At 55.0% G+C, this 26,525-nt stretch overlaps 1 protein-coding gene across 3 annotated transcripts; it reads left to right on the top strand.

Annotated features, from left to right (window-relative positions):
* The first annotated feature begins 421 nt into the window (after window positions 1–421).
* Window positions 422–25,987, top strand: LRRC8A (leucine rich repeat containing 8 VRAC subunit A). 3 transcript variants are annotated; one of them, XM_058524229.1, is made up of 4 exons: window positions 427–504; window positions 624–819; window positions 17,678–19,842; window positions 25,154–25,987. In XM_058524229.1, exons 3-4 carry the CDS (start codon window positions 17,686–17,688, stop codon window positions 25,427–25,429), a joined length of 2,433 nt encoding a protein of 810 aa, XP_058380212.1. In that variant the 5' UTR covers window positions 427–504; window positions 624–819; window positions 17,678–17,685; the 3' UTR covers window positions 25,430–25,987. The 3 variants fall into 3 exon arrangements, with proteins under 3 accessions (XP_058380211.1, XP_058380212.1, XP_058380210.1); XM_058524228.1 differs by lacking the exon at window positions 624–819 and having other exon boundaries at window positions 422–504; XM_058524227.1 differs by lacking the exons at window positions 427–504; window positions 624–819 and adding an exon at window positions 12,845–13,067.
* The last annotated feature ends 538 nt before the right edge of the window (window positions 25,988–26,525 follow it).

The following is a 26,525-nucleotide window of genomic DNA, read 5'->3' on the forward strand; positions in this document are numbered from 1 at the left end:
AACCACTCAGCATTCTCTAGATGTCATATTCTCTCCCCTCCAGGCAAACATGTACTGTTCCTTCTGCCTGGAATTCTCTTTCTCCAACTCCTACTCTTCCTCAGGTGTCAACTCAGGCAGAGTTTTTTCCAGGGAGCCTGACCCCACTAGTCAGGGTCCAGTGCTTCTCCCATGTTCCCATAGATTCTGGGTTCCCCCCAGCAGAGCCCTGGGCTCTCAAGAGCTGGTTGTAATTGTTGACTTGGCATCTCCTCAGTAGACTGTTTTGTTCTCTCTTGTCACCCCAGAGCCCAGCCCAGGGCCTGGCACCAAGCAGGCACTGGAAAATGTTGGCAGCACAGCAGGTAACTCTGATAGTCACACATCCCTGCTGACAGTAGCTCTTGCTTCCTCGTAGGGAGGCAGCTTCCATGGAGCGAGAGGAATGCCAGGACCCTGGCCAGACAGACGTGGGCCAGCCTCAGCGCCGACAGCAAACGCGCAGATAGCAGAGCCATCCACGGGGTAAGGACTGGGCCCCTCTCCCTCCAGGCTAGCCACGGCCTCTGGTCAGGCACCTTCCCCACCTGGGGAGCAAAGGACAATACTTCTGTCTCTACACTCCTTTGCTCTTCTCACTGTAGGTCCAGGGCATCTAGGGCAGAGGCGGCAGAAGACAGAATTCTTCCTCCTCCCGTGCTGTGGCCAGCTGAGAAGTTTGTGGTTGCTGGGCTCTTCGAAGGCCAATGTTAACTTTCATTGGAAACCTCTGTTTTTCTCCCTCAGCCCGGATATTGTCAGCCTGGGTTGTTACTGCTGTCTCTGACCACATTTCCCAAGGTGTGTTCCATGGAACACCAGTTTCTTTGGTCACAGTGGTTAGAAAACTCTGGAAAAAATAACTTGTCCTTGCTGCAGGACTTCTCAGAGCCTTGAATGCGTTGATGTGAGCATGACGAGTCTGAGAGGGAGCTAGCAAGTCGTGTTTCCCCGTGCTTACTTGATCATGTGGACATCTCTGGGGACTGGAGTTCCTTGGCCTACACTTTGGAAAACGGTTCCCAAAGGCAGGAGAGGGCACTGGTTAGGACCCAAACTTTGTAGTCACACCTGGGTTTGAGTCCCAGCTGTCCTGTGCTCGATGACTGACCATGGGCCAGTCACTGTACCTCTCTGAGCCTCAGTTTCCTCTGCTATAAAAAGGGGATAATATTAGCACCTTCCCTCCCTTTAGGATATTTTGAAGATTAACTATGTTGATAGAGGGAAGGCACTTAGCAGAACGTGTGTCCCAGAGTGCGTTCCTGATCGTAGCGGGTGTACGTAGACTGCTTTATAATTTGTAAAACACGCCCTTGTCAATGATCTCCTTCGGTCATTTGAAGAAGCTCAGGCCGTGGCCTTTATCTCGTTTACACACATGGAAACAGGCTCAGAGGGAGGAAGCAACTTGTCCCAACTCATCAGGAAGGAAGGCAGGGACGTGGGACTTGAACCAGATCCCGGAATCCTGGGCCAGTGTCCTTTGTTCTGTGCCCGAGACCTCCATGCGTCCACCTCTCACCTTGGCTTTTTGTTAAGGAAGGCCTGGTCGTCCCCAGTCTGGATTTTAAACGAAATAGTTATTTTTTTTTATATTACCAACATAGTTGAACGTTCATTATGTGTTTTTATGATGTTTTGATCATAGTGTCATATAGAAAGTGAAGATCTCTTGTGATCCCCATCTCCAGAGATGGGAACAGGGAGGTGTGTGTCCTTCCACACGTGTTATTACCATTTGCTTATTTTTCCAAAATCAAGGCCTTGTTAGAGCTGCTGGTCCGCAGCTTCCTCTTGTTTCATTTGGCGGTTCCCCTGGACCTTTCCCAGGCGAGGGCAGGTCTGTGTGTGAGTCCCAGCAGAACGTCCCGAGCCTCGCCCGTGTTCTCACTGTTCTGGGGTTTGGAGCTGTTTGTCGGGGCGTTTGCAGCAGCAGAGGGGGGTGGGCAATGCCTGGTGGGTGGTTTTGTCGACTCTCCTGTTTATTGGGACAAGGTCAGCAAACCCCAGCCCTGCCCTGTAGGAGTTTCCTGCCGGTTTTGAGGAACTCTGTCCCCTGGAGAGAGGAGGCCTGAGCTGAAGCTTCTCTGGCCAGCAGAGAGCAGGAAGCAGCAGGTCCTGCTTATCTGGGATCAGAATTCCTCCTCCGGGCCAAGGCTGGCTGGAGGGAATGGCACGGGCCGGCCTGAGAGGTCTCGGCCTCCAGATTTTAACCTCCGCTGTCTGCCTGAGGCAGGGGCGGGTTGGGGGGTTGGGAGGACACACGTGAATTGTTGCGTTTGCCTGAGTCTGGTTCTGACTCAGTTTACCCAGGCAGCTCCTGGTGGAAGCCTCGGTCTTGGTCCCCTTGGAATGCTCCTTTCATGTTTTAGCTTTGAGGGTGGGCAGGCAAGAAGATGGAGGGGCTCCCCTGTGATCTGGGTCTAAAGATGCTCTGTTGAGGCATAGATGACCTCAGGATGGGATTCAGCAGGAGGGGTTTTGGGCCTGGCAGCCTGGTTCTCTGGAGCCGGGGGAGCGTGGAGGATCGAGCTGGGAGTAGGGTCTGTGCTGGCGCTCCTGGCCTCCCTCATCTGGTGGTCTCCTCAGGCTCACTGTCCTCATTTCCTTCTCCCTCTCCTGAGTTTCTTCCTCCCATACTTTCCCTGGAGTCTCTTTGTTCTTCTCCCACGAGACTTCTGGCAGAGAGACCCAGGAGCTGGTGTCCCAGTAGATGATGCTCTGCATCTCCACCTGCTCCCTCCTTCCAGCAGCAGGACCTTCCCGTCCCACGGTCGTCCGCAGTGGCTGTGGTCCGAGTGCCAGGCCACGTGCTGGTTTGCTGCATGCCTTTCCCATCTGACCCGCCACAGCCCCCTGCGTGAGGGGTTTCACTGTTTTACAGGCAGGTGAGGAGACCAAGGCTTGGGGGGCCGGGGGCTCTTGCCCAAAGTTGTACAGCTTAGGTGGCAGAGCTGGGACTCGAACCCGGGTCTCTGCCCCTGGGTCTCTGCCTCAGCAGCCTGTGCTCTCTCTACCCCACCCTCCATTTTCCTTTTTCTCTAGGTTCTCAGGCTCAGGGGTACTTCAGAGTCGCCCAGGAGCTTGTTAAAAATGCTGTTTCCAGGGCTGGCCCCGTGGCGTAGTGGTTAAGTTTGCGCGCTCTGCTTCGGCGGCCTTGGGGCTCACCGGTTCGGATCCCAGGTGCGGAAGTACACACGGCTCATCAAGCCATGCTGTGGCAGCGTCGCACATACAAAGTAGAGGAAGATGGGCACAGATGTCAGCTCAGGGACAATCTTCCTCAGCAAAAAGAGGACGATTGGCAACAGATGTTAGCTCACGGCCAATCTTCCTCACCAAAAAACGAAAAGAAAAGAAAAATGCTGTTTCCCCTGGGCCCACCACCACATACCTGCAGAGTTAGAGCCTGGGGGCTGGGCCTGGGAATCAGCACTTTGAAGAAGCTCCCCAGGCTGTCATGAGGCTGCTGGTCTGCAGACCTCTCCAGGAAACACCGACCAGGGCGACCCTTTCAGCCCTGGTCCCCACTCTGGTGAAGGAGTCCATCTGCTGCTGGAACTGATGCCCTTGGTGTGAAGTGGAACTGAGCACCCCTCGGGACAGGGCTTTAGTGACTTCCCAGTGTGTGTGTGTGTGTGCGCGCGCGCGCGCACCCGCGCAGGTGGGGGGTTAGCCTTCCCTCCTCAAGGATGTGTGGGGCTGAGGTTTCTCCAAGAGCTTTTACTCCCAGCCACAAACATCTCCCTGCTCTCTCCCAATGCATTTTTACTGCATTTCGTATTTCGTAGCAAGTTCTATGTTTAACTGTCTCCTGAGGGCTTAAGGCCTCAGAATTAAATAGACTGCTGCAGTATAGCCTCGTGCCTGGAGTGACGCTCCACCGGGGTCAAGGTGGCTGTAAAATTCCACGGCTCTCACCTGCCACCTGGACGCCTTCAGAGGTGCTGCTGCCGGACACACGCCGTCTGACAGAGTCTGCGCATTGACAGATGCCCAGAGAGCTGGGCCACAGGCAGCTTTCCCCTGGCCGGACCCTCAGTCCCAGTCCTCTGGGGAACCTGCCTGGGGTGCTCCTGCCCACATGTCATAACCTGTCTAGGAAGGCAGTGCCGGGTGTCATAGCGGACCAAGACCTGTTTCTAAGGCCCCTCTGCCCCCACGGGCCCAGACCCAGAGCTGGGCTCCCTTCCAAAGTTTCCTTAAAGCTGTCCCTGAAAGACCAGAGGCATCTGAGTATGGCCTGCTAGGGTTCTCTGCAGAGACGTTGGTTCCATGCACCCACAGGAAAAGGGGATCTTGTCCCAGGAAGCATTTCCAGGATTCTGGGTGCGGAGGTAGGCCCAGGAGACCTGCTTGCCTTTGAGGCAGATTGGCACGATGGAAAGTCAGACCTGGGGTGATCTTTCCCGCCATCTTCTAGCTGTGTGGCCTTGGACAGGTCACTTAACCTCTCTGGGCCTCAGACTTCACACCCATAAAGGGACTGATGAAACCTACCATGATATTAGCCGCAGCTAACATTACAGTCTTATTATGTGGTGGGTCCTGGGCCAAAAGCTTTCTATGGACTGCCTCATTCAGTCTCTCTACAAGCCTGTGAGGAATAAACTCCTCAGCCATTTTACAGATGAAGAAACCAGAGCCCGGAGGTGAAGTGACTTGCCTGAAGTCACAGGCTGCTGAAGTGGAGCCACCCTACTGGCTTGCGTGGAGACCGGGAGCCAAGGCATGGGAAGTGCTGGGCACAGTGCTGGCACACAGTTCATGTCAGTGACCAGGACCTCTAAGTCCAGCCTGGCGGGGAGAGGGGAAGGCCAGAGCCTCCAGCCTGGCCTGCTGCCCCTGTGTGCTTGGCTGGGGAGCCAGTGGGGGAAGCCAGGTGGGTGTCCCTCACCTGTCACCCTTCACCTGGAAGGCCGGCCATGCCCTTGCAAGTTTGCGTGAGGACAGACCTGTTTGGGAGGCCCAGCTCAAGTGTGAGAGCAGTTTGGAACTGAAACTTGTTCCCTCCCACTCCTGCCCCAACCATCTCCTCTCTTCCTTTCCCCCGGAAGTGAGGGTGTGCCCTCTGCAGGGTGAGTGCCAAGCCCGGCAGTGCCCCCAGCCCCCAGCTGCTGACTCACCCTAGCTGGGTGTGGGGGCCCGGAGGGCAGTGCTCTGCTCTTGGGCGAGTGGGGGCTATGTGCACCAGACAACAGGCGAGACCTCTCCTCCCCCTCCTGGCTCTGGGACCAGAGGAGGCCGAGAGGCACTGACCGAGGAGCGGATTCACAGGCCCGGAGCCCTCCCGGGACAGGGCCAGTGACCCAGTGTCTTCCTCTGGCCTCTTGGGAACGGCCCTTCCCCCTTCCCTGGGAGAGTGTTGGAGGAACAGCCTTCCCAAGTGTGGAAAAGGAGGGGTGCCAGCCTCCCACCCCCCTCCTGCCTGGGATGTCTTCCCAGCATCTCCGTTTGGGCTTTAACAAAAGGCTCTCTGTGCCCTGTTTACCCGAAGCCTGGCCTGCCTCCCCGCTCAGGTGTGAGAGCCAAGCCTCTGGGATGGAGGGGGCGGCGTGTTGTGCCTTTGACCCCCTTCCCCATCTGTAGGAAGCATCAGGAGGAAATCAACAATGTGGACCAGGCCTGACACCTAAGGGGTGGTTCTGAGAGCAAACCGCCAACTCTCTCCTTTCATCCTTTCCTGGGGTCCTGAGCCTGGGAGGGGCCCCAGAAGTTCCAGGCTCCTGAGTGTGGTCCATAAGTCCTGGAGGTCCCGGGGGCCTCTGGTGGTCTGGTCTGTGCTCGGAGGTGTTTGTGCTTGCGGCTCAGCCCTCACCTGGGTGTCTGCCCCCACTGAATTCGGGAGGGTTTTCTGCGATGGTGGGTGGGTTGTGGTAACTATAGCCCCCCTTCCTCTGTGCCAGGCATTGGCTTGTCACATAATACATTGTTATTTTTAATTCTCACAGTAGCCTCTGGGATAGGTACTGTAATATTCCCAGTTTACAGTTGAGGAAACTGAGGCTCAGAGAGGAAAAGTCATTGGTCCCGGGGTCTGAGCTTACCCACCCTGCTTCCCTGCAGTGAGGACGGTGCCCTGTAGAGGTGTGTGTGTTCCTCAGGGGGCAGGCAGGGCCGGTGGCCCTTTCCCTAACATCGTAGATGGCAGGTACTTCTCATAAACGCTTTTACAGTCCTCAGAAACCACACAGTGAGGAAGGTCTTCTACTTTTCTCAAGTATTTTCTTCTCATAGAAGTACCAAATTTAAATAATAGAAGAACGTATAATGTAGACAACCCTCTACATTCTTACCTACCCTCAGACTGTTTAGTTCTATGTATAGCTTTTCAGATTTTTCTCTGCATACAGTAATAAGTTTGTTACTGATATAATTTTTTTAAACAAGAATGGGATCATACTTTTTTCCCCTAATTATTTTTAAAGATTTTATTTATTTTTTTTTTCCCCCCAAAGCCCCAGTAGATAGTTGTATGTCATAGCTGCACATCCTTCTAGTTGCTGTATGTGGGACGCGGCCTCAGCATGGCCAGAGAAGCGGTGTGTTGGTGTGCGCCCGGGATCCGAACCCGGGCCGCCAGCAGCGGAGCACGCACACTTAACCACTAAGCCACGGGGCCGGCCCCCTAATTATTTTTATTGTGGTAAAATACACATAACATAAAATTTACCATCTTAACCTTTTTTTTTTTTTTTTGCTTTTTTTTTTTTTGCTGAGGAAGATGGACCCTGTTCTGACATCTGTGCCCGTCTTCCTCTACTTTATATGTGGGATGCCTGCCACAGTCTGGCTTGATAAGCGGTGCATAGGTCCGCACCCAGGATCCCAACCTGTGAACCCAAGGCCACTGAAGCGGAGAGTGTGAACTTAACCACTATGCCACTGGGCCAGCCCCCCATCTTAACCGTTTTTAAGTGTACAGTTCAGTGGCTTTTAGTTACATTCAAACATTATGCAGCCATCACCACCATCCATCTCCAGAACTTTTTCATCATGCAAAACTGAAACTCTGCACCTGTTAAATACTAACTCCCCATTATCCCCTCCCCCAGCCCTTGGTACCCCCATTCTACTTTCTGTCTATGAATTGGACAACTCTGAGTACCCCATATGAGTGGAATCGTGTAGTATTTGTCCTTTTGTGCCTGGCTTCTTTCATGGATCATACATTTTATATACTGGTCAGCGTCTTTTTTTTTAAATTACTTAATATCTCTTGGACGTCTTTTGGGTCGCTGTGTACAGATCTATGAGAGCATTATTCTTATTTTAAAGTTGCAAAAACAGGCTCAGGCCAAATAATTTGCCTGAGGTCAGGGAATTATCTTGTGCTAGAGCTGGATTTGAACCCGTGTCTCCCCAACTCCAATGCTCTTGCCCTCTGCAGTACCCGAGATCTGCCTGTCACCAGGGGGATGGGGCCCTCTGGGTTGCTTATCTGACTCCCCGGGGACAGGAATGCTCCAGACCTGCCGCAGGAACCTGGTCGCGCTCCTCCCCACCTGCATGTGCTGCCCTGGGGGCAGGGCAGACCCGGCAGGGGTGATGTAGGTTCTGCAGCATCCTCAGAGACCACAGGTGCCGCTACGCCACTGAGGAGCAGGCCAGTTGGATGGAGGAGCTCAATCTGCTGCCCTGGCAATCGGTCCAGTGGCTGCTGCCTCCAGCTGAGCCTGGCAGGTGTGAGGACCAGAGGGAGGACCAGCCAGGAGGGGTAGGAACGGATGACTGTTTTGGTAAATTTTGTATGCAGTAGTTGAAGCACACAGAAAAGTATAAAACTGGAACAAATATTTTGTATCCAGGACTCAGCTTTGTCAGCTTAAGGTTTTGCAATAATTGCTCCAGATACACACACTCTCTCCCTCGGATCATTTCAGGCACAGTTGAAACCTCTTTCCCAATCCCATTTTCTTCCCTCTCCAGATGAAATTATTATCTTCATCTGGGGACTCTCCATGCTTGTTTTTATACCTGCATTACGCTTGGATATATATGTTATAGAAAATCTTGTATGATGTGTGTATTATTCTATAGCTTGTGTTTTGGCTCAGCATTGGTTTTCAGAACTCTCCATGTTGATATACATAGCTGTAGTTCATTAACTTTTATTGCTTTAGCATTCTGTTGTATGTTAGAGCAATTTATCCTTTCTCCCGTTGATGGACGTTTAGGTTGTTGCTAATTTTTTGCTGTTAGGAGCAGCTCTTCAGTGAGCATTCGTGTCTGTGGCTTTCTGTGGCTTCGCATTTATGTGTAAAGCGACTCTCTAAGGTCTATAACTAGGAGAGAAATTGCTGGATTGTGGGACGTGTGCATCCTGACTCCTCCTCCAGGAATTCAGCATTTTTGCCAGTCGCAGGGAGTGGAATGTGTTTTAATGTGCATTCCCGGATTAGTAATGAGATTAAGGGTTATTTCACACATGAATTTCCATTTGCATTTTTTTCTTGTAAATTGTCTATTTTTTCCTGTTGGATTGCCTTTCCTTATGTTTGTAGGAGTTCTGTATTCTGGATATTAATCCTTTGGTAGTTGTGTTGTTGTTAGTGCTGCTCACTCCTAGCTCTCCTGTGGACAGCAGAGCAGAGCCCCTGCCTGGTCTTTTTGCGCCATCCTCTCACCTTCTGGCGCTGTATCAGACGGTGCTCCTATTGTCTGCTATTCACAGAGTTTTCAAGGCCAATTTTTCGGAAGTGGGTGGCCAGGTCCTTCTTCCTAGTCTGTCTCATTCTGGAAGCTCTGCTGAAACCTGTCCACCATGGGTGACCCTGCTGGTATTTGAAATACCGGTAGCATAGCTTTCAGTATCACAGTAACACACAGCCACTATAGTATGACAACCGACAGATGGGTGGTATGGTTCCCTGGCCGGAAACGAACCCGGGTCGCAGTGGTCAGAGTGCCGAATCCTAACCAGTAGACCACCAGGCTGGTAGTTACACACATTGAAAATATCTCCTCCAAGTCTGTGGGTTCTTTTCACTTGCTTTTTATTGTATCCTTTGATGTGCATACATTTTAAATTTAATGTGATCAATATATCAATCTTTTCCTATAAAGTCTTGTACTCTTTCCCATGAGAAATCCTTCCCTGCCTTAAAGACATTAAGATGGTCTCTTAGATTTTTCTTTAAACATTTTCAAGTTTGCCTTCGGTCTGTAAGTCACTGGAATTTATTTTCACGTGAGGAGGTAGATGGGCTCTGCTGTTTTCATATGAGTAACTGACAGCAGCTCTGTTTATGGACACCCATTCTTGACAGCAGCTCTGTTTATGGACGCCCGTTCTTTCCCCCTGACCTCAAAGCCAACACCGTCATGTCTAAGTTTCCAGAAATTTTGGGGTCTGTTTCTAGGCTTGCTCTTCTGTGCCTTTGGCCCCCCCATCAACACCACATTGGCCAAATTCCTATAGCTTTATAGTAAATTTCCTCCCACCTTACTCTTGCAATTTGTCTTAGCTCTTCTTGATCCTTTGGAATCATGATTTTAAAATATCTTTTCTCTTAATTACCTGAGTGACCTATGCTTATAATAGAAAATAGAGGTAAGTTTGGGGTGGAAAAAAGATTATAAATAGCAGTCTAATCTCATTGCCAATATTGTTCAAATATGTATATGTCTGTATATATATAAAACTTGTCGCAGGAGCGTTACCCTGTCGTGGTTTTGTTACCTCCTTTTTGCACTTCACATACTTGGGACGTTTTCTCATTCATTCAGTCATCAAGCATTTTGCTCTAACATGTTTCATTATTTCGTCGTATTCCATCGTCTGATAATTTAATTATTATTCAATCATTCACTTAATAATGGGCGTCTGGATTGTTTCCAATTTTCCTGGGGTATAAATAACACTGATGAACATTTCAGTAACTGAATCTCGGGCCTGGTCTTTCCCAGACAGTTGCCATCCTCCGTCCTCACACCTCTCCATCCTGGGCTCAGTCAAGTTCAGCAAACCTTGTCCACCTTCTGTGTTCCAGGCCCTGCGCAGGGACTGGGATGAGTCTGGAGTGTCCTTCAGGGCTCCCAGCCTCCCCACTGCCCCTGACCCCTCGGGGGTCTCTTGCCCACTGCCTCCGGAGCTTCACCGGGGTGCAGCCAGGAGTCTCCCACCTCACTGGTGGATATTGATCCCTGACCTCTTGGAGGGCACAGCCTCCAGCTTAAAGTGAGCCGTCTGTTCTGGACGAAGGCGAGTTAGTGAGACCGGAGCCCAGAGGATAGCAGGCACATGCCTTTTTGTCTTTTCTCAGCCGCCCCGATTTCAGCCGTTTAATCTTTGTCCTCTATTCAGAATCTTGTCGAGATTCTCCATCTCTTGGGGCAGAGACCTGGCCTGACCCAACTCCCCATCGCCCTCTCAGAGCTACAAAAGAACATCCAATCCCCACACCAGGGGCCAATTTTTTCTTGCTCTTTTTTAGGCTCTATTTATTTTAAATTCTGTACTATTTTTCAATCACAAAGATAATGCATGCTGGTAAAAAATTACAGTTTCCTTTCATTTTGCCCCTTTTCTCATTGTAAGAGGAAGCCCTTCCCACAGGGCAGAGAATGTTGGTCAAGGGTTTATCAAAATGGGATTGTGTTTATGTATTATTCTGGATCTTGCTTTTTTCCAAAATGGCATTACTTACAGAGCTACTTCATCCACTGAAAGGGCCTTGTCACATTCTAGTGGCTTCTTTAACGTCCCAGGATGTGCTTATTGCTCACCCACTGTTTGCCAGGGCTCCGCTGACTCTGTCTCTTAGCCAGGTGTCTGCGAGCCCTGCGGGTGGTTTCCTTCTCCCATTTCCTTCCTTCCTGCTCTGCTTCTGTGTATTTCTCATTCACCCGTAGACAGTCTATTGAAGTTAAGATTGCTCTGGGGGGCCAGGCCCATATCTGTTTTAGCCCCATTCCACAGATGGGGACCCAAGGCTCAGAGAGGTGACGTCACCTGCCCAATGTCACTCCACGACTGAGTGGCAGAGCCCAGACTGGCCTCGGCTGTCGCTCCACCTCAAAGCTCGTGTCACCGCTGCTCGAGGTTTGCTGTCCACCTGCCAGGTCTCACACACAAGCAGTTTGGGAAACCTCATTTCTGTGACTTCTTGATAGTCCTGAGAGCTTGGCAGGTCATCTGTTACCGTGCCCATTTTATGGATGGGGAAGCCAAGGGGCTAAAGAGGGAAGGAGTCCTGGCTCCTGGACCAGCACCTCTCCCTCCCTGCTGGCTGATGGCGGGACCGGCCAGGACAAGGGGTGTCTAGGGTGGTGTCAGCGGCTCTAGGGCCAGAGCGCTGCCGTCTGACCTGGGGTGAGGTGGGCCGCAGTCAGTGGGAAGGGAGGCGCCAGGGAGGGCAGAGGCCTGGGATCGCACGCCCCTTGACCTTGACCACCTTTTACAAAACGTGCGCATGTCCACAACAGATTCTCTGCTCCCTTCCGGACAGGGAAACTGAGGCCCTGAGAGAGACGCTGTTGCACACTTGTAGGGACAGTGCAGCTATGGAGGGCTCAGCGCAGGGAGGGGATGACTGCACTGCCTGCAGGAAACTTCCTGAGAAGAGTGCTTTCCCGTAGCTGGGAAAAAAGGTCCCCACTCCCTTGAATCTACCCCTTTCCTTACAGATGGCTCCTGACCACACCCAGCTGTGCCCCAGGGCAGCTGTCAGGTGGGGTCTGCTCCATCTGAACGGCCCCCTGGAGGTGCTGCTTGTCTGGCTGCACGCAGATCTGGGGGTGAAGGCAGTCTCTGTCACACACAGGCAGTGTGAAGTTGGGCAGATGACTTCTCTCCCTAAGCCTCAGTTTCCCTATCTATAAAATGGGCATGAAGAATATTATTCAGCTTAAAAAAGAAGGAAATTCTGACGGATGCTGCAACATCGATGAACCTTGAGGACATTATGTTGAGTGAAATAAGCCAGTCACAAAAGAACAAATGTTGTATGATTCCACTTCTGTGAGATACTAGAGTCATCAGATTCATTGAGACAGCAAGGAGAATGGTGGTTGCCAGGGGCTGGGGGATAATGGGGAGTCATTATTTTTTTTTGTGAGGAAGATTAGCCCTGAGCTAACATCTGTTGCCAATCCTCCTCTTTTTCTGCTGAGGAAGATTGGCCCTGGGCTAACATCCGTTCCCATCTTCCTCTACTTCATATGTGGGCCACCTGCAACAGCATGGCTTGATAAGCGGTGTGTTGGTCCGCGCCAGTGAGCCGAACCTGCGAACCCCAGGCCGCTGAAGTGAAGTGCGTGAACTTAACCGCTACACCACCAGGCCGGCTCTGAGGAGTCATTGTTTAATGGGTACCGAGTTGCAGTTTTGCAAGATGAAAAGAGTTCTGGTGATGATTGTACAACAATATGAATGTACTTCATGCCACTGAACTATAACACCTAAAAATGGTTAAGATGGTAAATCTTACGTTTATTTGACCACAGTAAAAAAAAAAAAACTTTTGAGAAAAAAATGGGTGCCAAAACTGTGCGCCTCCTGGGCTTGTGAGGATTCTGGGCTTGGCCCTCTGTCGTCAGTCTGGGAACCTGGAGCTGCTCCAGCTGAGGAGTGTAGTCACTTTGAGTCACCCAGCTCGGGGGTGGGTCCCTGCCCTGGAGCTCCCGGCCTGTGGGGATCCGTCTCCTTCCCCGGGGCCTCCGGGGCCTTAGGGTTGCGCAGGAGCAGGGAGGGCCCAAAGCCGCGGCCTCTGCTTCCGCCCTCTGCCCCCGCGGCCCAGCCCACATCCACCCACATCCACCCACATCCACCCGAAGCTCACTGCTGCCCTGCCTCCCTGCCACACCCGAGGCCCGTGCCCTTCCCTGCGCCCCGCTCCTGCCCTGGCCCCCTGCAGGCACCCTCTGAATTTACTGAGCACCTACTGTGTGCCGAAGACTCCTGTCCTCAAGGAGCGTCTGACCTCGCCCAGGTGACGAGGAGACCGAGGCTAGATGACACCAGCCAAACCTTCCTGCCTGCCCCACTCTGCGCTAAGCGCTTTGAAAGCGTGAATTCCATGGACTCTTCCCAGCAGCCCTGTGAGGTATCGTGCCCGTTGTATTGGTGAAGAACCTGAGGCCAAAAGCCAGTGAGGACCTTTCCCAAGGCTCTGCAGCGAGGCCAAGCCACAGGCAGCTGAGGCCAGGCCTGCACCTAGGTCTCCGGCTTATTGGCCACTGGCTTCCCTCCTCACCCTCAGCAAGAGCCCCTCGAGAGGGGGCTGCCCCATGCTCTGGCCACCTGGCCGTCTCCTCTTCCGTGGCACCCCTGGGGACTAAAGCCCGGGGTTTGGTGACTGCACCTGCTTTCTAGATTCCCCTCAAAACCCCATCAGAGAGGAGCAGTGACTTGTCCAGAGTCTCACAGCGAGTTGGTGGCAGAGGTGAGGCAGAAACGGGTGTAACTAGAGGGTGACACCCTCAGACAGGTCACCCACACGGGTCCTGCGCTTTTAAGCTCTGTGACCTGGGCCCTAGCTCTGCCCCTCTGGACCTCCGTGGCTGCCTCTGTGTGGTGGGATGGGAACAGCCCTGAGCTGAGGTGGTGCCAGGAGGGAGCCTCTGGGACAGGTACAGGACTGTCCCCTCCATGAAGCCGTTCTCAGTGGGAAGGTGGCGTCCGTCTCTCCTGCTGTAGCCATGGCTGCCCCCTGCCCTGACACAGGCTCCAGTTGTTCAGGCCGTCCTCTGTCTCTCGCACACTGCCCACATGCTCACACTGGGCCCAGAGGCCCCTGAGGCGGGGGACACACGTTGGTCACTTTTATTGCCCCCCGATGACCTAGCCAAGGGCTGGACGGAGAGTTGAGACCAGGAGTAGGGGGATGGGGGCAGTAAGAGCCATCATACCAGAGTGGACTGGCTGTTTCCTACCCTCTGAGCCTCAAGTTCCCTCACCTGTAAGGGAGCTGTTTCCCACCTCAGAAGCAGGAGGAATGGAGAAGGCACACAGGCAGAGCCCCGGGACGGCAGGGGCCAAGGCGCGGCTCCTGCTGAGAGGCGGGGTGCTCTCCAGTGGGTTGACACACCCGCTCCCTCCAAATCAGTGAGGTGGCAACCACATCCTGCCTGGTCATAAACTGCCCCCACCCCCCGTGTCTGGCATCCTGCTGTGGCAGTCTCCTTCTGGGCTCTCCGGGGCAGGCTGTTGCATGCCCTCGGGCCCTCTGTCTTGGCCCCCGCTCCTTTCCGGTCCCCAATCTTTGGGCGCCTGCCTGGATGTGGACTCGGGGCGCCAGGAAGGGAGGGCTGAGTGTCCGGGTGTCTTTCAGCTGGAGGCCGGCTGCGTGATTCAGCAGGCCCTCCTCTGGAGTGCCACTTTCCCAGGAGTGTGGGTGGTGTGAGGAGCCAGCTGGTCATTAGAGGGCCCGGGCCTTCCTGTGAGGTGGGCACTCCCCCGGCCTTTGAGTCCTGGCCTCACCAGGAGGGCTGACCCCTGGGCTGGAGCCGCCGGCCCAGGGCGGGTGGTGGTGTCTGCTGGCCCTGTGGTGACCTGAGCTCTGGGAACCCCGGGAGGCAGGGAAGCTGGACTCTGGGCTCCATCTCTTGGCAGCAGCCGTGTGTGGGGCCTCAGACAGGTGGACGGTGAGCCTGAGCAGTGGTGAGGACCCGAGTGGGGAGGTGGAAGGTCAGGCCTGGGTTTGGTCCTGGCTCTGCCCTGGGTGGTAGAGGGATGCTGGGCAGGTGACTTCACCTCCCTCAGCCCTAGTTCCCCCATCTGTGGAATGGGGCCAAAATAGGCCCTGCATCTGGGCATCCAGGGGATTCCATGAGGCAGATTCCATGCTAAGGACTGGCCCAGTGCCTGGCACATGTCCATCTAAGTGCCCCAGTTCCCTTGCGGAGTCCTGTCCCTGCTTTCCTCCTGTCCTCCCCACCCATCCCAGCATGCCCTGGAAAGATGGCCCAGGAAGCATTGGCGTTTGTAGGGAGGCCCTGTTTTATCAAGGGTTCGTTACCATGGTTGTTATTAATATTACCAGTAATCAGAGTGAGTTGGCCCAGTCTCATAACCTGGGCCCCTTTGTTCCTCTCCCAAGAGAACAGACCCATTTGTCAAAACACAGGTATTTAAACTTTGGTTTAAAATGTAGATTCTAGGGGCCAGCCCGGTGGCATAGTGATTAAGTTCGTGTGCTCCACTTCAGCGGCCTGGGGTTCACAGGTTCGGATCCCGGGCGCGGACCTACGCACTGCTTATCAAGCCATGCTGTGGCAGGCATCCCAAATATGAAGTAGAGGAAGATGGGCACGGATGTTAGCTCAGGGCCAATCTTCCTCAGTAAAAAATAAATAAATAAATAAAATAGAATAAAATGTAGATCCTAGATTAGAAAATAGGGAGTAGGGGCTGGCCCCGTGGCTTAGTGGTTAAGTGCGCGTGCTCCGCTACTGGCAGCCCGGGTTCGGATCGCAGGCGTGCACCGATACACTGCTTCTCCAGCCATGCTGAGGCTGCGTCCCACATACAGAAACTAGAAGGATGTGCAACTACGACATGGAACTATCTACTGGGGCTTTGGGGAAAAAAAGGAGGAGGATTGGCAATAGATGTTAGCTCAGAGCTGGTCTCCCTCAGCACAGAGGAGGATTGGAATGGATGTTAGCTCAGGGCTGATCTTCCTCACAAAAAAAAATAAAATAAAAAATAAAATTAGGGGCCGGCCCCATGGCTTAGCGGTTAAGTGCGCGCGCTCTGCTACTGGCAACCTGGGTTTGGATCCCAGGCGCGCACCGACGCACTGCTTCTCCGGCCACGCTGAGGCCACGTCCCACATACAGCAACTAGAAGGATGCGCAACTATGACATGCAGCTATCTACTGGGGCTTTAGGGATAAAAAAAAGGAGGAAGATTGGCAATAGATGTTGGCTCAGAGCCAGTTTTCCTTAGCAAAAAGAGGAGGATTAGCATGGATGTTAGCTCAGGGCTGATCTTCCTCAAAAAAAAAAAATTTTTTTAAAAATTAAAAAAAAGAAAATAGGGAGTAGGGGCTGGCCCCGTGGCTTAGCGGTTAAGTGCACGGGCTCCGCTGCTGGCGGCCCGGGTTCGGATCCCGGGTGCACACCGACACACCGCTTGTCAGGCCATGCTGTGGCGGAGTCCCACATAAAGTGGAGGAAGATGGGCACAGATGTTAGCTCAGGGCCGGTCTTCCTCAGCAAAAAGAGGAGGATTGGCATGGTTGTTAGCTCAGGGCTGATCTTCCTCACAAAAAAAAAAAAATAGGGAGTAAAGTAAAATCACAATTTTATTTAAAAAAATATACGCAGAAACAACTGGGAGGTTATTACTCCTTGTAAAGTCAGCAGTGGGTAACCCAGGCCCATGTTCTTATAGGAATTTCTTTTTTTGTCCTTATGCTTTTTTATATTTTCCCAGTGTTCTCCAGGGAACATCCAGTACCTTTTTTATCTCGTTACAGTCTCACAGACCATTTGTTATAAGCGACGTATTGTGGCAGGGTGGTTATGGATGGGACCATCCCAGGACGGGATTCCTTCCGCACGATTCTTTTATGGCACACCCTCTGTATGTCACTGGCTGGAGTTCCTGAATGTGGCTTCTTATCCAGTGTTTTCCAAACGTGGCCAATCATTCGTGTCACCGAAGTCATGTGCTAAAAGTGAGATTCCCAGGCTCTACCTGAGACCTGCCGAGTTAGACCCTTGGGGAGAATCTCCTGCTGGTTGTTTTGGTTTTTTTTTGTTTTTTTGAGGAAGATCTGTGAGCTAACATCTGTGCCTATCTCCTTCTATTTTGTACAAGGGAGGCTGCCACAGCATGGCTTGATGAGCCAAGCATAGGTCTGCATCCAGAATCCGAACTCGCAAACCCTGGGCCGCCAAAGCTGAGTGCGTGAACTTAACCACTATACTACTGTGCCGGCCCTGTTTTTTAGTTTCTTTATACACCCACACAGATGCACACAGCCAGAGATGATTTTACGTAAATCCATGAGTGTGATCACGTCATCCAGCTTGGGGTGGAGACATGTCTGGTTTTCTTGTCCCTTCTCTGCCAAGGAGCCTGTCATTACACCTGCTGTATGTGTGTCCTTCCGGTTTCTGCCAGGAGCTCCCAGAATCCTATATGGACATAACCACATGCACACATGTACAATTTTTAAAACGTCCCTACTTGCTTTACAAGAGTGAGTGCATATTAAGCCCCCTCTTCCGCATTTGGCTTTTCTCAGACTTCGCATAAATCTCTTCAGGTTACTGATGCCGCTTCAGGGCCGCTGGTTCCAAGTGAGCTGGGAGCTTTCAACAAGCCCCTCTGGTCAGTCTGGTCGTTAGTAGGATGGTGTCTAGAGAGGAATTCTGAATGCTCTTGCTGGAATGCAGGGGGCGCCCCTGTGAGGCTGCAGGAGCATCTGTCAGCGTGGGCCCTGACCTCAGTGCTTGGTCTTCCTGTTCCTTAAGTGGGGAGGCTGCCTGCCTTCCCCTGGGCTGGTTTCCCAGCCTCCCAGTGACCACTTGCTTTCTGGAGAAAGGCCGATCCTTGGGCCACCCCGTGAGTGGCAAAGCTGTGACTCCCAGCTAGACTCAAGGTGGAATTTTGGACGATAGGTCAATTGTCTCCTTCCCCTGACCCCTGGATCCCAGAAAGCCAGCCACCCTGCGGTAACCCCTCCTGTGGGTCCCTTTCAGGTTGAACCATGATTCCGGTGACAGAGCTCCGCTACTTTGCGGACACGCAGCCAGCGTACCGGATCCTGAAGCCGTGGTGGGACGTGTTCACTGACTACATCTCCATCGTCATGCTGATGATCGCGGTCTTCGGGGGCACGCTGCAGGTCACCCAGGACAAGATGATCTGCCTGCCTTGTAAGTGGGTCACCAAAGACTCCTGCAACGACTCGTTCCGGGGCTGGGCGGCCCCTGGCCCAGAGCCCACCTACCCCAACTCCACAGTCCTGCCGGCCCCGGACACAGGCCCCACGGGCATCAAGTACGACCTGGACCGGCACCAGTACAACTATGTGGACGCTGTGTGCTACGAGAACCGCCTGCACTGGTTCGCCAAGTACTTCCCCTACCTGGTGCTCCTGCACACGCTCATCTTCCTGGCCTGCAGCAACTTCTGGTTCAAGTTCCCGCGCACCAGCTCGAAGCTGGAGCACTTCGTGTCTATCCTGCTTAAGTGCTTCGACTCTCCCTGGACCACACGGGCCCTGTCGGAGACGGTGGTGGAGGAGAGTGACCCCAAGCCGGCCTTCAGCAAGATGAACGGCTCCATGGACAAGAAGTCATCGACGGTCAGTGAGGACGTGGAGGCCACCGTGCCCATGCTGCAGCGGACCAAGTCTCGGATCGAGCAGGGCATCGTGGACCGCTCGGAGACGGGCGTGCTGGACAAGAAGGAGGGAGAGCAGGCCAAGGCACTATTTGAGAAGGTGAAGAAGTTTCGGACCCACGTGGAGGAGGGGGACATCGTGTACCGCCTCTACATGCGGCAGACCATCATCAAGGTGATCAAGTTCATCCTCATCATCTGCTACACCGTCTACTACGTGCACAACATCAAGTTCGACGTGGACTGCACCGTGGACATCGAGAGCCTGACGGGCTACCGCACCTACCGGTGTGCCCACCCCCTGGCCACGCTCTTCAAGATCCTGGCCTCCTTCTACATCAGCCTGGTCATCTTCTACGGCCTCATCTGCATGTACACGCTGTGGTGGATGCTGCGGCGCTCACTGAAGAAGTACTCGTTCGAGTCCATCCGCGAGGAGAGCAGCTACAGCGACATCCCCGACGTCAAGAATGACTTTGCCTTCATGCTCCACCTCATCGACCAGTATGACCCGCTCTACTCGAAGCGCTTCGCCGTCTTCCTGTCAGAGGTGAGCGAGAACAAGCTGCGGCAGCTGAACCTCAACAACGAGTGGACGCTGGACAAGCTGCGGCAGCGGCTCACCAAGAATGCACAGGACAAGCTGGAGCTGCACCTGTTCATGCTCAGTGGCATCCCCGACACCGTGTTCGACCTGGTCGAGCTGGAGGTTCTGAAGCTGGAGCTGATCCCGGACGTGACCATCCCGCCCAGCATCGCCCAGCTCACGGGCCTCAAGGAGCTGTGGCTGTACCACACAGCGGCCAAGATCGAGGCGCCCGCGCTGGCCTTCCTGCGTGAGAACCTGCGGGCGCTGCACATCAAGTTCACAGACATCAAGGAGATACCGCTGTGGATCTACAGCCTGAAGACGCTGGAGGAGCTGCACCTGACGGGCAACCTGAGCGCGGAGAACAACCGCTACATTGTCATCGACGGGCTGCGAGAGCTCAAGCGCCTGAAGGTGCTCCGGCTCAAGAGCAACCTGAGCAAGCTGCCGCAGGTGGTCACGGACGTGGGCGTGCACCTGCAGAAGCTGTCCATCAACAACGAGGGCACGAAGCTCATCGTGCTCAACAGCCTCAAGAAGATGGTGAACCTGACGGAGCTGGAGCTGATCCGCTGCGACCTGGAGCGCATCCCCCACTCCATTTTCAGCCTCCACAACCTGCAGGAGATCGACCTCAAGGACAATAACCTCAAGACCATCGAGGAGATCATCAGCTTCCAGCACCTGCACCGCCTCACCTGCCTTAAGCTGTGGTACAACCACATCGCCTACATCCCCATCCAGATCGGCAACCTCACCAACCTCGAGCGCCTCTACCTGAACCGCAACAAGATCGAGAAGATCCCCACCCAGCTCTTCTACTGCCGCAAGCTGCGCTACCTGGACCTCAGCCACAACAACCTGACCTTCCTCCCCGCCGACATTGGCCTCCTGCAGAACCTCCAGAACCTGGCCATCACGGCCAACCGGGTGAGTGGCCCGGCAGCGGCTCTGCACACGGGCTAGCGGGCACACTGGCCGTGGCCCATGGTGGGGGTGCTCACGAGGCCCAGTGTCTCGGGACCATCCGATGCTCCCGGTTTGGAGTCCTCGCCTGTGGTTCCCACAGCCACCCGGGAGGAGCTTGTTGAACATATAGATTCCTGGGCCCCACTCCAGACCTGCTAAATCAGGATCTCCGGGGTGGGGAACCTGCCTTTGTCAGAGAATGCTGCAGTGTTCTCGTGCCAGGGAGGATGGTGTGGTCAGGCAGGGCCTGTCCCCAAGGTGACCTTGGGCTGGGTTCCTCATAGGCAGGGATGTGCACGGGCAGGGGGTCCAAGGAAATTGTGCAAACCCTTTTGGGGCGGCAAAGCGGGAAGCCATGCCCTAGAGGGACACTTGAAACTGTTGGCGGCCCCTGTGCGCCAGCCCTTGCCTGGCCGGGGAAGCTCCCACCCAGGGGCCCCTCCACGGAGCCAGGTGAGTGGGGTTGAGGGTAGGGTGCTCCTGTGGCTTTGTGGTCTGGCCTCTGCAGTGGAAACAAAGGTACAGCCACTGTGGGGACGTGCCGCTGCCCACCTGTCCTGGGGACCTGCAGGGAGGTTGACGTTGGAAAGAACAGGTCTTCCTGTCGCTGCTTTCAGGCTGGAGACTTTCGCAGTGAGGCACGTGTTGGTGGAAGCCCAAGGCCAGGGGCTGGGAGACAGAGGGAGATCTGATTCAGCCGTCACCTGTGCGCCTCCATTGCAGGCAGTGGCACAAAGCAGCCCCGTGGTTCGTGGAGCACTTGCTCCGTGTCAACCCTGTGCTGGGCACGATGCTCCCGCATCCTGTTGAGTCGCCCAACAGGAGGTCTCTCCAGCAGGCTCACACTCGGACGCAGGCAGCCCCTGGGATCCCACTGCTCCAGGAAAGCACATGCCTTCTCCAGCATCACTCAGATTGGAGGGTCCAGGCACCCCAGACCTCTGATCACTTAGAAGCCCCCCTCCCCTCTTCCCTACACCTCTCTTAGTGCAAACCGAACTGGCTCCTCCATATATCAGAGGCTGTGACAAATCCTTTCTCCCTTCCCCAAATTTTGACTGTGCACGTGTGAGAGTGCACAAGGGCAAGGTCAGATCCCAGGTCGCTTCACTCTGGAGGATCTGCCCCCAGGGCATGGGGCAGGCTCCTGATGAGGAAATTGGGCTCCTGGGGAGAAGCCACGTTTGGGGAGCACTGGACAACCCCAAACCTTTCCTTAATATCTGAAGGGGACCAAGTGGCTCCCAGAGCACAGCGTGGGGCCAGATTGCCTGTGGAGTTGGTTCAGGCTTGGGCATCCCATGACCTCCTGTCACACCTGCTCTGTCCCAGAGCTGTGCACACTGGGGCTTGACGGGCCCTCCTACTGGGTGGAGGGTGCGCCGGCATCCAGCCCGGCTCCCTGGCCACCCCCCCAGCTAGCCTGTTAGGTGAGGCCTGTTGGCTGAGTTCAGCCCTCAGGAAGGGAGCTGGTGGCAGCAGGCACGCTGTCCTGACGAAGGAGACCCTCTGACACTGATTAGTATGCTGCTTAATCACGTCCTGTCCCCGCACCCCCAGAATGCCAGAGGCCTTTATAGGGAGAAAAGGTCCCTTGGGCCCATCCTATTCAGGCTCCTCCTATTCGGCTGGAGCCCCTCTCCCTCCTCCCTCCTCTGGGGGGTAGGTTGAGACAGGATGGGTTGGGACGGGTGGGTGTGGCCTGGCTCAGGCCCTTGGCTACTGTTTTCCCAAGTTTAAACTCTTGCTAATGAATACCTTGACAAGGCAGGCATTCATTCATTCATCCACTCATTCATTCTTTCATCAGTTCATTGATTTGGCAAATGTTTTTTGAGTGTTCCTGGTGTGGAGCAAGGTGCTAGGGACACAGGGACGATCAAGGCCCCCGGGCTGCCCATCCTGAGCTCCCCATCTCATGGGGAGAGACAGGTAACCAGCGGTTAGCACAGGACGGCAAGAGCTACCTGGAGCACAGAGGAGGGGCCTCAACCCAGACTTAACCCAGGGCAGGTGGGTCTCCTGGAGGAAGGGACACTTCACCTGGCCCTGGAGGACAGGAGGAGTTAGCCAGGTGAACATGAAAGGGAGAGTCCAGTAGCTGTTGTGTCCCAGAGGAACTGGAAGCCGGTGGCGAGGAGCAGGGAGCTGGGGTTTGGACTTATTCCTGAGGGTGGGGGCCAGGCTGTCCACCAGGGCCTGTAGGAGCAGGATTGTATCTTCCTTTGTTGCATGTGCCTTCCCCCGGCCAGGCCATAAGCTCTGATGACGAGGACCTTGGTTCCTCCCTTCAATCCCTGATGTGCAGCAACTGTTGACGGAATTCTTGTTGATTGAGCGCAGGCAGGAACAAGCTGACGTGCAATTTAGAGGGACTGCTCTTGCTGCAGCAGGAGGGGCTAGGTTTGAGGGGGCAAGAGGAGAGATGAAGAGCTCAGAAAACCCGTGTGCAGCCGTCAGGGGAGGGGGTGAGGCCTGGAGGCAGAGGCTGCCGGGGATGGAGAGGGACATAGGCGGATTTGGGGGAGACTTTGGAGGCCGTCGCCGCAGGACATGGGCTGGATTGGAGCGGGGAAGAGAGCGAGAGGTCTGAGGGGGCCCGAGGTTTCTCACTTGGCTGCCTGGGTAGATGGAGGATCATTGAGACAGGACACGGGCCTTCAGAGGAGGTTTTCAGAGAAGAGAGGGTGTGTCCGTGGGGGGTGTCTGGGGGCTCTGGGACGTCCAAGCGACCGTGCTGAGTCAACCTGAAGCTCAGAGTCGTCCCCCCAGAGCTCATGGGTGAAGAGGGGTCCTTGATGAGGGAAAGGATGGAGGGGAAGGAAGGGAGTCTGGCTAGAGCCTTCGGGATGGACAGCAAAAGATGAAGGCCGGACGGGAGCATGTGGGCCCTCAGTGCATGGGGAGTCAGGTGAAAGGAGCCCGGGTTCAGGTCCAGTGGATTAGGAGTGACAGCTGGTGACTCTGGCCAGATAGTTTCAAGGGTGGACAGGGCAGAAGCCAGATGATGGTGGGCTGAGGAGAGAGACGGCATCTTTCCAGATGGTTTGTCAGGAAGGGTGGAGAGTGATGGAGCAACCCTAGAAGGCTCCTGGGAGGGTTGTCTTTTTTCAAAGACCAGGTAGATTGAGGCCACTTCAGTGCTGATGGGGGAGCCACCGAGGTCCCTGAGGAGAGAGCGGGATGGGGGTGACGGAAAATGACTTCAAGCCTTCAGCAGACGAGCGATACCTCAGGACGAGGACAGGTCCAAAGGACAGGTGTGGTTCTGGTGGCATGCTGAGCCACTGAAGGCGTCTTCTCTTCTCTCTGTGGGGCCTGGAGAGAGCTCACTGGCTGGGGCATGGCATGTTCTGGGGAGGGGGCATTTCAGGGAGGGAGCTACACAGCCAGGCCGACAGTATGTGAACCCCACTCTCTGGCCGGACGACGGAGCCCTTCCCACTGCTCCTGAACACTGTGGGGTCAGAGGAGGCCGCTGCAGGGGGAATGGGGTCCCTGGGCGGCTCTGGCCCCTCTGTCCATCTGCCGTCTCACCGTCACGTCCCTGAACTTCGGCCCCGCCGACCTGGCAGCCAACTCTGCCCCATTCTTGACCATTGGGCACAGCGGTGGTGGTTTTGGAGGCCCAGGTCAGGAGTCTCCTTTAAAACATCCACGTGGCCCAGCCGTGGCCACAGTGACTTCCCTGCTGGGAAGGGCAAGTTCCTCGCCTGGAACCGGGGTCCTCGTCCGGAAATGGACAGAGAAACCAAGAGCCTGTGAGGTCCCAGTCGGCCCGGAGGTCCTCGCTCACTGAACAGCTGAGTCGAGGGGCGTTTCTAGTCCAGCCCTTTCCTTCTGCAGATGGGGAAACTGAGGCCCAGGGAGGGAAGGAGACTTGCCTAGGGTTACATGACCAGTGAGCACCACATTTGGCAGATGAGACTACAGCGCAGCTCTGAGTTGGAGGAAGCAAGCCTCGCATCGTCTCTTGCCCGTTTCTGGCCGTGCAACCTCAGACACGCTGCGTTTCACCTCTCCAGGCCTCAGCCTGCTCAGCAGGAAAATGGGGACAGTGACAGGGCAAGCTGAGAGGGGTTATTGTACGTCTCCCCATCATCCGCACGAGCGATCGGGGCGCGAGTCTCCTGGCTCCTGCCCTGTGGGTAGGGTCCCTCCTGCCCGTCGTATCTGAAGGAGGTTATTTTAGGACAGACAGCCTCAGGAAGAAGCCTGATCACTCACAGAGGGCAGGGAAGCAGCTGGCGTTTATGGAGCCCTTCCTTGTGCCGGGAGACACAGCATGTTCCCTCTCGGGCCACCCTGTTTGTTCCTTGCTCCACCAGCAGTGTGGGCAGTTGGCAGAGCGTGGGCTGTTGAACCCATGGGTTCAAATCTTGGCTCCACCACTTTCCAGCTGTGAACGTCTGGGCTTCTTCAGGGCCTCCGTTATCCCATCTGTAAAATGGCAAGAGTGTTTCCAGAGTATTCACAGGTAGTTCTGAGGGTTAAATGAGTTATAGTAGCAGTGCTCAGAGCCAGCCTGCCATGGAGTGAGCTGCATATGGGTGTTGCCCGTCATTCAAATTTTGCAAAATCAGAAGGAGCGGATTCCAAATGGCCAATACTGGGCTCCCTGCCCTCATGATCAGCCTGTGACTTGACAGGTGAGGAAACTGAGGCCCAGGAAGAGGAAGTGACAGCTGGGATTCTCACCCCTATTGGCGAGGTCTCCCCAGTTCTCAGAAACAGTTCAGGGTGTGGAATGTTCCCAGCGTGCTGTCTGCTTCCATAAATTCTTCTTAACCCACGCGGGACCGGTGCCCTGGCTCCTAGAGCCCTGGGTGGTGGAGGGGGGAGCTGGTAGTAGCTGGCTCGGGTGATATGCTTCTTAGGGGGCCTGGTGCTAGAGACGGGGTGGGGGAATAATGCGACCCAGTCCTGCCCAATCAGAGCCCACGGTCCCCGGGGTGAGAGCTGATCATGCAGTTTCACCATGGAGGGACCAGTGTTGGGGGGCGGGGGGTGCCAGAGGTTATCCAGAAGCTCAGGGAAGGCTTCCTGGAGGAAGTGACTGCCGAGCCGAGACCTAAAGCACAGTTGGAAGTGAGCCAGCCCTTGGCCCAGATTGTGCTGGTGCCTGGGGCCCGAGGGAGCTGAAATGGGCCTCAGAGGAGGTGCGGGTGCCCGGGGGAGGGAGGGAGGAGGGAGGGAAGCCTCGGCCCAGAGGCCCCAGTCTGAGCCTCACTTTGAGCCACCTCACTTTGGCCCCCTGCTCCTTCCCCTCCAGATCGAGGCGCTGCCCCCGGAGCTCTTCCAGTGCCGCAAGCTGCGGGCCCTGCACCTGGGCAACAACGTGCTGCAGTCACTGCCCTCGCGGGTGGGCGAGCTGACCAACCTGACCCAGATCGAGCTGCGGGGCAACCGGCTGGAGTGCCTGCCCGTGGAGCTGGGCGAGTGCCCGCTGCTCAGGCGCAGCGGCCTGGTGGTGGAGGAGGACCTGTTCAACACCCTGCCGCCCGAGGTCAAGGAACGGCTCTGGAGGGCCGACAAGGAGCAGGCCTGAGCGCGGGCGGGCGGCCGAGCACCGAGCCGGCCCCGAGCGGCCAGCAGCGGGACCCCGAGGAGCCCGCAGGCCCAGGAACCCAGATTCCCCGGGACCACCAGCCCAGCCTCTCGGAGGGCAGGAGCCTGGGGCCAGATGTGAGCTGGGCCCGTGGCAGGACAGTACCTGAGGGGCTGGCCCCTTTTCTCCCTCTGAGACACGTGCCCCCAGGACAGGCGCCTGTAGGGGAGATCAGAGACCTGGAGTCTGTCTCAGCGCAGTATCCGGACAATCAGGGCCTCCTCCCCAGAGGCCACCTCTGCCCCAGAGGCTGAGCCCACGCCAGAGGTCCAGGGACGCCTCCTTAGCTCTTGGTATTTATTTTTCTCCACCTCCCGTCCCCTCCCTGCAGATAACTTATACATTCCCCTGGAAGCTCAGCTCGGCTGGGGGTGTTTCAGGAAGGGTGGGCTGTGGTGCCGTCTCCTCTTAGGTGATGCTGCTGCACGTAATGCCCGCCCAGAGTGAGCAGAGTGGTCCAGTGGGAACCAGCCGCGGGGTGGTGGCCCCGGGGGTGCTGGCTGGGCTCTGGTGGCCTGTGGGCAAGCAGGCAGCCAGGTGGAAAGGCCAGGCCTGGGGCAAGCCTCATCCATTTTAGATGTTTTCTTTTTAAGTAAGAAAGATTTTTTTAAGCTTTGAAAATTGAGGGTTTGGCTATTAAAAAGAAAAAACTGAAAAGAAGACACTAAAGGCCAGTGAGTTGGGGTCTCAGGGTGGGGCGGCAGTTTCCTTGAGCAGACCAGCAAGACCTGAATCGTGTTTCCTCCCCCCACCACCTGGTGGGCGCAGGCTGCAGGATGTCTTCCTAATCTGCTGTGACCTTGGTCCAGGAGTTCTGTTTGTTCCTCTCCTAGGGCGGGGAATTTTTTTGTTTTGTTTTTGCTGTCTTTTTTTCTCTCTCCTCCATGTGTCTTGGCAGGCGCTCATTTCTGAGGCTGTTGGCCAAAGGGAATGTTCTGGAGCGGCCAGGAAGGGAGGAGACTCGGGTTGGCTAATCCCCAGATGAACGGTGCTCCATTCCCCCTCCCTCGTCACAGCGTTAAGGAGCCCAGAGGAG

This window comes from Diceros bicornis, chromosome 28 (genome assembly GCF_020826845.1).
Source record: "Diceros bicornis minor isolate mBicDic1 chromosome 28, mDicBic1.mat.cur, whole genome shotgun sequence".
Lineage (NCBI taxonomy): Eukaryota > Metazoa > Chordata > Mammalia > Perissodactyla > Rhinocerotidae > Diceros > Diceros bicornis.

Bases quoted from the DNA above. Each gene is read 5' to 3' on its own strand.
- LRRC8A (XM_058524228.1), top strand. From the start codon at position 17,686: ATGATTCCGGTGACAGAGCTCCGCTACTTTGCGGACACGCAGCCAGCG. The intron at 19,843-25,153 runs GTGAGTGGCCCG...CTTCCCCTCCAG, and splicing joins TGGCCATCACGGCCAACCGG to ATCGAGGCGCTGCCCCCGGA.